The following is an 8,562-nucleotide window of genomic DNA, read 5'->3' as shown; positions in this document are numbered from 1 at the left end:
AAGGGAAGGGAAGGGAAGGGAAGGGAAGGGAAGGGAAGGGAAGGGAAGGGAAGGGAAGGAGGAAATGCTCCTATTTCCCATTTTCCTATGGACCAGGCTGCTGGAAGGAGGCCTGTTCTGATCTAGGGTCTCCCTCACCCACCATCATGCTTAAGTCCTAGGACCCAACATATAAGTAGCAAACACCAGGCCTGGGGAGGCAGGGAGGGCAGGGTGATACAATCTACCCTTAGAGGCTGAGGACTGCCCAAGGCCTCCCTTCTGTGGACTCTGGGGAAGAGACTTGACCCCCACGAGTGCTTTCTCCCCTCTCCCCACCAGGTTCCAGGGAGCTGTACCATAGGTCTCTGTGGTGATGCGGCGCTGGGCATAGGTGGCCAGCCCCTCACTCAGCCACATCTCCTCCCATGTGGCGTTGGTGACCGCATTGCCGAACCAGCTGTGGGCCACTTCATGGATGATGTCAATGATGAGGAATTCGTCACTCTCCAGGATGGAGGAGATGATGAAGGTCAGGCAGGGGTTCTCCATCGCCACGATGGGGAAGGAAGGTGGGAGGAAGACAATGTCATACCTGGGTGGAGGAGGACATATGGGAGAGTTGATACCCTTAATTCCATGTAGCCCGGGGGTCACTCGCTCAGCCCTTTTGGATGCCCTGGATACTTTGTCAGACAGGGAAGTTTCCTCTACATCAGTGGTTCCCAAGCTTTTTTGGCCTACCTTTCCAGAAAAACTATTCCTTAGCCCCCTGGAAATTAATTTTTTTTAATTTTAATAGCAATTAATAGGAAAGATAAATGCACCTGTGGCCATCACCGCTCCTCTCGATCACCGCATCACCCACCAGGGGGCAGTGGCGCCCACTTTGGGAATCACTGCTCTAGATACTAGAAGGTGGGTGTCATGATAGATAGCGCTTCTGGAGCACTGAGTCAGAGGGACCTCAGTTCAAATCTGATCTCAGATACGTACTATCTGTGTAACCCAAGGCAAGTCACTTAAACCTCTGTGTGCCTCAGTTTCCTTACCTGTAAAATGAGGACAAGAATAGCACCTCCCTCCCTGAGTTGTTGTGAGGCTCAAATGAGATATTATTTATAAAGCACTTAGCATGGCACCTGGCACACAGTAGGTGCTATGATTTTATTACAAGTTCACGAAGCACTGTTCTGTACCTCTCAAAGGCATTTTGGTGTTAGAGTGAGTTCCAGTTACACCCTGTGCCTGTCTCTTCCCATCCCTTTAGACTGTAAACATCCTGAAGGCAAATACATGTCTCACTTCACCTTTGTACTTTCCCCAGAGCTTTGCAGAGGGTTCCACACATAGTAGGTGCCTAATAAATCTTTTGTGGAATTCGAATCCCAAAGAAGAGCTGCACAAATGCACCTTTGAAGAAGTAAGGGATTATGGGTGTGGAGCACGGCACAAAATGACAGATTTTTTGGACCTTTTGCCAAGTTTTCCTACTTCTTTCTTTTTAAAAAATTCTGTTTCATGAATGCTAATTGCCTCAGCGGACAAGGGAGAATGGAGAGATCGGGGAATGGAGAGGCTACAGAAAGCAGATTTTTTAAAAAAAACCCAAATTTTCATGGAATTTTGATAACCAGTTTTCCTAAGGAAAAATTCCCACCATCCTCCCTCCTTGTGCATGATGGGAGTGCCCCTCCCTTTCCCCCATAACCCTCTGCTCACCTGCCCCACAGGTAGGGCCCGTAGAGTTTCTCAGCGACACTCAACCACTGTTCCACCAGCCCCGACAGTTTGCTTGTGGCAGTTGACAAAAGACATGGTTCAGCCCATACTCTGCTCCTGCCAGGAAGCAGCGACAAGATGGGACGTCACACACCCAGACAGATGGAGAGTTCCCTTTGCAGCCTCCCTGATTCAGCTGAAAGGTCACCCAAGAAACGTCCGAGTTCAAATCCTGCCATCAGCCCCGGCTGGCCCTGAAGCCAAGGGCTTTGCACTGTTCACCTCTTGGAGAGTCAGTTCTCTCATGGGTGAAATCAGGATAAAAATGCCTGTAGAAGCTTAGCCCCAAATAAGAACTACAAGAAGACATCTTTCCCTCCTCTTTCTTTGTAGAGGTGGGGGGCTATGGCTAGGAGGCGGTGCATACGTCAGATTGTTTTTGATGTGTTGGTTAGTTTCACTAAACTTCTCTTTTTCTGCTTTTTTATTCTTTATTCTAAGGGGGGGGGCCCTTCTGGGAGGGGACGAGAAGGAGAATACACTGAGAAATGGGGATGATGGAAATATGAAGGATGATGATAAACATTTTTTAACCCCATAAATGATTAGATCTCAGCAGGGTTGGGGTGTGGATCATAGGAGATGTGGTGCCTAACACACTATATAAATCTTTAGAGAGAGAGAGAGAGAGAGAGAGAGAGAGAGACTACATTTGGGATTTCATTGCTAAAGGGAACTCCCAGATGAGGACGCTCCCTCTCCCAAGGCAGGCTGCCATCTTCTCTGTAACTTTCAGCCTTAAGAGAGCTGCTTAGAATGAGGAGAGTTTAAGGCACAGTCAATAGGTAGTCAGAGGCTGGACTAGAACTCAGGCTTTCCTGATTCCAAGATGGATTCTCTGTCCCCTCCTCCAAGCTGCCTCTCCCATGTTATAGATGAAGAAACTGAGGCCCCCAACACTTACACAACTATATAAATATCAGCTCTGAAAATACAGAGACTGCCATCCTTCCTGTCTCCCCTTGGGCGCTGGTCACGTGCCCGGCAGCTAGAGCCACCCAGTGAGTGGGGCTGGCCCTTCACCTATGCCACATTCCCCAGGGTCTGACTAGAGCAGCGTTACTGGCTTCTGGACCAGCCATTAATTAGTGCTGGAGGAGAATTTCTCTCTCCATGATGTCGCTTTGTTTAACTTCATCTCTCAGTGACCTGGAGGTTAAAGACCACCGAGTAGATTCAGGTATGGACAAGCCCTCAGAGAAGGGAAGTGAAAGAGCCAAGGAACCAACGAGCCGGGAAACTGATCCCACAGGCACTGCCCCCCTGGGTGGCCCAGGCAAACTAAGAAACTATGATTGGTTCCTTAGACGCGCTGTGGGAGAGCTAGAGGGCGGAGAAAGGAGCTTTTAAGTGATGGCCAGGAGATCTTTTCTGGCTGGAGCAAAGGAACCTGGAGGAACTCTTGTCAGAAGTTAGCTTCAATCCATCATGGCGGCCAATAGATTAGTAAGCTATCAACCTCTCTGCCTCTTTCCTACCTTTCCCTCTCTTTTCTATTACTACTTTGATTTAATAAAGCTACTAAGCTACTATCAGCTTCATAATTTTAATTATTACATTAGGCTGCCAGGCTAAACAGCAAGGGCAGGGAGCTAGGAGAATGGGGTGGGCAGAAGGGTAGATGGGAAGAGGGAGTATGCCAATGTCTCCAGAGGGCCTCTGTTAAAAATGCCCATTTGTTACCAGGCAAAGCCAACTGTACCCCCATCTAGGGACGTGTTTTCTCAGCCGATCTCACCGTGACTTTGGAGATCAAAGGGAAGGACACAAATCTCCAAAAGGATGAAAGTTAAGCACACTCTGGCAGAGGAGGCTAAAATGAGGAAAGGGAAGAAGCCCATGTTCAGGGGCCCAGGCTAGATGGCCCAGAGAGGCTCCCGGCCTCTTCCCGGCTCATCTTCTCCACTTCTTTTCCCTGAGACTCCCCATTTGTCAAAGAGAGAACGGAGAGGACGCTGCCTCTCAGAAGTAATGTCCAGAGCCAGCAGAAAGTGGAAAGCCTCCCTCCCTCCCTCCCTCCTTCCCAAAAAGGAAAGCTCTCAAAATCCAGAGATCTTCACCTCCCTCCTGATCTTCCCTGAGGCTGCTCCCCTGGTTAGGCTCCTCCTTCCCATGCTTTAGGTCACACAGGGTCTACTGCCCAATACTCCGGGCTGCAAAGCCCTCTCTTGGTACCCGGATGAATTCCTAGGCAAAGTCGTCAGAAAAGCTGGCAAAGGGCTAGGGCTGAAGTCCAAGTGCTTTGTCTGTTGGCTCACAGGATCATGCATTTGGAGCTGGGAGGGATCAGAGGCGGGGATGTCCAACTCTCCCATCTCACAGATGAGGAGGCTGAGGCTCACCACAGCCATGACTTGCTAATGGTCACACAGCTCGTTAAGTCTCTGAATAGGATCCAAACTTGGGTTATTTTTTTCCTCCACTCCATATCCAGCAATCTCTCCCTCCTCCCACCCAAGATAATGCCAAGTGATGATGGCACAGAAAGGGAAAATCCCAGCTCAGACACAACCTTATCTGAGTGGCCTTTCCTTCACCAGCCCACCGGCCTTCCTGGTCTCAGTTTCCTCATTTGTAAAATGAGGTTGGATTCAATCATCTTCTGGCTTTAATTCTATATTGTGACCATACTTGGAATCCCAACTCTGCTGCTCCTGGATGACTGTGGGCAAGGGATTGCCTCTTTATGCCTCAGTTTCCTTTTCTGTAAAATGGGGATTGGACCGAATACCCTCTCAAGTCCCTCCCAGCTCTAGATCTCTGAGCCTGCCATCCCAGTCTGGAAAAGTCTCTCACCTGGGCCCAATGTCTGCTGGCACGAGCTCTCCTGCTACCAGCGCCACCAAGTAGGCAGGCACTGGGTATTCCATGTGAAACTGGTACACGCCCTCCTTCTCCAGGTAGGCACTTTGGGTGGCGCTCATCAGCACCTGGACCCCAGCAGGAGCCTGGAAGACACCACCAAATGCTCAAAACCAGGGGACCTTCCAGGGCTGGCCCAGAGCGTCATCCCAATGGCAGTTGTCAGCAGACATCATCTTGGCAGGGACTTCCCGAGTCTTCCTCATGCACCCAGGCCAGCCTCTCCCCTAGGAAGGGCTCCTAAGGCACACAAAGGACACTCGCTCGACCAAGAGAGGGTTGCAATGGGGTGGTAGATGGGAGCAGCAGATGTCCCTCTTCCCCAACTCTCTCCCTTTGGTTCAGACATCGTGAGGCTGGGAATTTGGCAGGAGGAACTAGGAGAAGAGGACGCCTCGAGTTAGGGATTCTTGGGGAGCCTGTGGTTTGGGGGGGCAATAACAGATTTCTCCTCCAGGGTACCTTCTGGTTCTGGGGCCCTTGAGGAGCTAAAGGGGCCACATTTGGGCCCAGGTGGCAGGAAATGGGGGACTGACCTCCCAGACCTGGCTTTCATTTCTCCAGAGCCTGGGAGGAAGAGGAGAGAGCAGATTTGGGGAATCTGGAAACTTGGCACTTGCTTCCTTAGTGGTGATCTGGATAGAGGAGTGGGAAAGAAGAACATTCTCTGAGTGCCTGCTATGTGCATACAAAGGGACTAGAGCAGATTCCACAGGAAAAGGGGATGTCTCTTACATGGCCCCAGAGACATGCCAAGGACTTCCTCGAACGCTCTTGCCCTCCTTTCCTATATCATTTCCTATCATAACCCTTTACACAGTCTCCCTTCCAGAAAAGCTGACCAGGATGCTATTTCCCCTTCCTCAATGCTACCTCTAGTCACTGTGGCTTTGCCTGTACAGGTCCCCATTTCTGGTGTGCCCTTGCCAATCACCTCTGCCTTGGGGAATCCCGACTCCCCTTTCAAATACAGCTCAGGCACTGCCCCCTCCTACAAGAACTCCCTTTTGGATGGCTCAGAGCTGTGAGCCCTCCTGCCCTCCTGAAATGACTTTGGGGTTCCCTCTACCTATAATTTGGGTTTTCTTATCTGGATTCATGTCCTATCACCGTGGAAGAACACAAGCTCCTTGAGGGTAGGGACTGTGCCCATTTTGGTGTTCTAGGGTTTGGCCCATTATTAAGGTGTCATTTAATAAATTAAAATCTCAGTTATTCCACTAACTACCTGTGTGATCTTGGACAAGTCACTGATCCCGAGGAGTCTATCTCCTCCTCTATAAAATAATGGAACTGGACTGGATGACTTCCAAAGACTCTTTCCGCTATGGATGTCATCCTATCATTCAGTCATGTTTTTTTTTGAGCCTCAATTTTCCCAACTGAAAAATGAGGGAGGTGGAAGAGATCTTTGACTGGGAAGCTAATGCAGTCTAGAAGAAGGTGCCTTCAGCAACCCCGATGGTCCTCCTTTCAAACAGCTCTGGCTTTAGTGACCCTCCTGAAGTGCATGGAAGGAGAGCAGCCCCTCCTCCTCCTCTCCGGCTGATCCATCTCCTCCAACTCCCTCACTTTGTGAATGAGGAACCTCGAGGGAGCTGGCCTAAGCCCGGGGCCGTCCATGGGTATGATGGGCCTCCAGAAGGCAACCTGATCGAAGAAGGACTGGCCAACACCTTGGGCAGCAAGGGCCACGGCCAACGAGATCTCAGCCCAAGTTAAGGAGGTGACGTATAGCCATCGGGAGAAATGGAGAGGCCCTAGGGGGCCCCAAAAGTCTACTCCAAAGGGACGGGCCCCGGAAGGGGGTTGCTTAGCCCCTTCTTGGGTGGGGGAGTGAGTAGATCCAAGGTTAGGACAAGTCAACAGTGGGATCTGGAGGCTTTGAGAAAAAAAAAAAAAAGCCTTTTGTGTGCCCTGGACAGGCTGCAGCTTGGGGTCCAAGATCACTTGTGTCCCTCACACAATGGATATTAATCGGTCATCTTCCAGAGCAGAGATTATTAACTGGGGGCTATGAACTTGTTTTTTTTAAATATCTGATATAAACTTAACATATTAAATAAATCTAATATCAAATATATTTATTATGTACATTATATCTGTTTATATAGATCAAAATCATTTGATCATTATTTTGATATTGGTTTGTTTTCTCTGCAATCATCTGTGTTTGAGCTTATGTATTTCAAAACACACTTCTGAAAGAAGTCCAGAGGCCTTACCGGACTGCAACCAGAGGGCTCCAGGACACAGCTCTGTTATAGAGAGAAGCAGTCTGGGCATTGGAAGACCATAATTCAAATCCTACCTTAGACATCTGCTAGCTGTGTGACCCTGGGCAAGTCACTTAAGTTCTGTCTGCCTCAATTTTTGCCCAGTAAGACAATTAAACTGAGGTCTCATTCAGCTCTACATTTCCAATCTCATGATCCTATGACTCAGCAGAGGAGATATGGTACAATAGGAAAAGGACTAGATATGAAATCAGAGGATGTGGGCTCAAATCTCAGCTCTCATCTGCGTGACCTTGGATAAGTCATTTCTCTCCATGATTCTATCTTCTCCTCTATAAAATCATAGAATTGGACTGTATGATCTCCAACATCCCTTCCAGCTAGTGATGTGATCCCACCATTCTAGTTCTTTCTCAAGCCTCAATTTCCCCAACCATAAACGAGGGAAGGGGAGTAGATGATTCCCCACCCAACACTCTACCAAGACCCTTCCATTTCTAAGTTTAAGATTAGTGTCCCGGCATCCAAGACATCTTCCTTCTCAGTTTCCTCCTCCGTCCAATGATGGGACTGGACGAGGTGACCCCTCAGGTCCTTTGTACCTTTAAAGCTAGGAACTGATGGTCCAAGTCAATTCCTTTCTCTGAGCCTCAGTTTCTCCTGAAAAATGACAGGCTTGGACCAGATGAGCCACCGAATCCCTCCCAGGCCCCGTGAGCCCTCCTTAGCTGAGGAAATGTTCTCCAGGAAAGGAGGAGGGCGGTTCTCCCCTTTTAGAAGTGTCCCAGGTGAACCGGCCCAGCAGCCCCGGCTCAGCCTGCCTCCCGGGAGGAGTCGTGACTCACCTTGACCGTTGCTGAGTAAGTGCACTTCACCGCGGGTGTGTCGAAACAGGGGAAGAAGGAGCGGTTGCACACAGAGTGGCCCTGGGTGAAGACGAATGGCTTGGAATTACTGTAGGTCAGCTCAGGATCCAACCACCAGATCTGGAGGACGACAAGAGGAGGGACAAGGAAAAGGTCAGGGGTCAGCGTCCATCACTCCAGAGGGGGGAAACGTCCAACAGAGTCTGCCCAAGATGGCGGCCTCTAGGGGCACCTACCAAGGACCCCACTTTGCTGGGGCTGGTCATAGGGCCACGATACAAAAGAGGACCCAGTGTAGTAGCCAGAGGCCTGGCCCCTTGTGGCCGGTGTCACCCTGGCCAAGTCCCAACCTCCCTGGGTGCTAGGCCATATTCTAATATTGGGACCTACAGAAGATGGACCAGACTGCACTGGGGGAGGAAGTTTCCTCCCTGGGAGGGAGTTCCAATTCTACATCAGGCCTCCTGCACGAGATCCAGGCCCCACAGGACACATCCACACTTCCCACTTGTGAGTGCTGATCTTGGAGCTGGGAGACTTGAGCTCAAGGGCCAGAACTGGCCAACCATTCCTAGCTGTGTTGGTCCAGGCCAAACCCTTGGGCCTTAGTTCCCTCACCTTTAAAATGAGAGTGAAATGCTTTCATGGAACAGGAGTGACTAGTTCCAGGTATGGGAGAAATGCTGGAATCAACTATTAATGCCTAATCATACTACTGGCTTGTTGGTCCAAAGACTAAGAAATAAAACCAAATTAAAAAGAAATGATAGGGCAGCTGGGTAGCCCAGTGGATAGAGAGCCAGCCCCAGAGATGGGAGGTCCTGGGTTCAAATCTT

The 8,562-nt window shown here is 49.8% G+C and overlaps 1 protein-coding gene across 1 annotated transcript in view; it reads right to left on the bottom strand.

Moving 5' to 3' along the window:
- Positions 1-8,046, bottom strand: part of LOC123246869 (aminopeptidase RNPEPL1-like) — a 35,584-nt gene extending 27,538 nt beyond the window's left edge. Inside the window, exons 1-4 of the mRNA XM_044675649.1 lie at positions 7,706-8,046; positions 4,558-4,709; positions 1,702-1,818; positions 339-574 (exon numbers count right to left, since the gene is read on the bottom strand). Coding sequence (XP_044531584.1) covers positions 339-574; positions 1,702-1,818; positions 4,558-4,685 — 481 coding nt within the window. The 5' untranslated portion in view covers positions 4,686-4,709; positions 7,706-8,046. The remainder of the gene's footprint in view (positions 1-338; positions 575-1,701; positions 1,819-4,557; positions 4,710-7,705) is intronic.
- Positions 8,047-8,562: the final 516 nt, after the last annotated feature.

Source organism: Gracilinanus agilis, chromosome 4, assembly GCF_016433145.1.
Source record: "Gracilinanus agilis isolate LMUSP501 chromosome 4, AgileGrace, whole genome shotgun sequence".
NCBI lineage: Eukaryota > Metazoa > Chordata > Mammalia > Didelphimorphia > Didelphidae > Gracilinanus > Gracilinanus agilis.
This window is presented reverse-complemented; position numbering and strand designations above follow the sequence as displayed.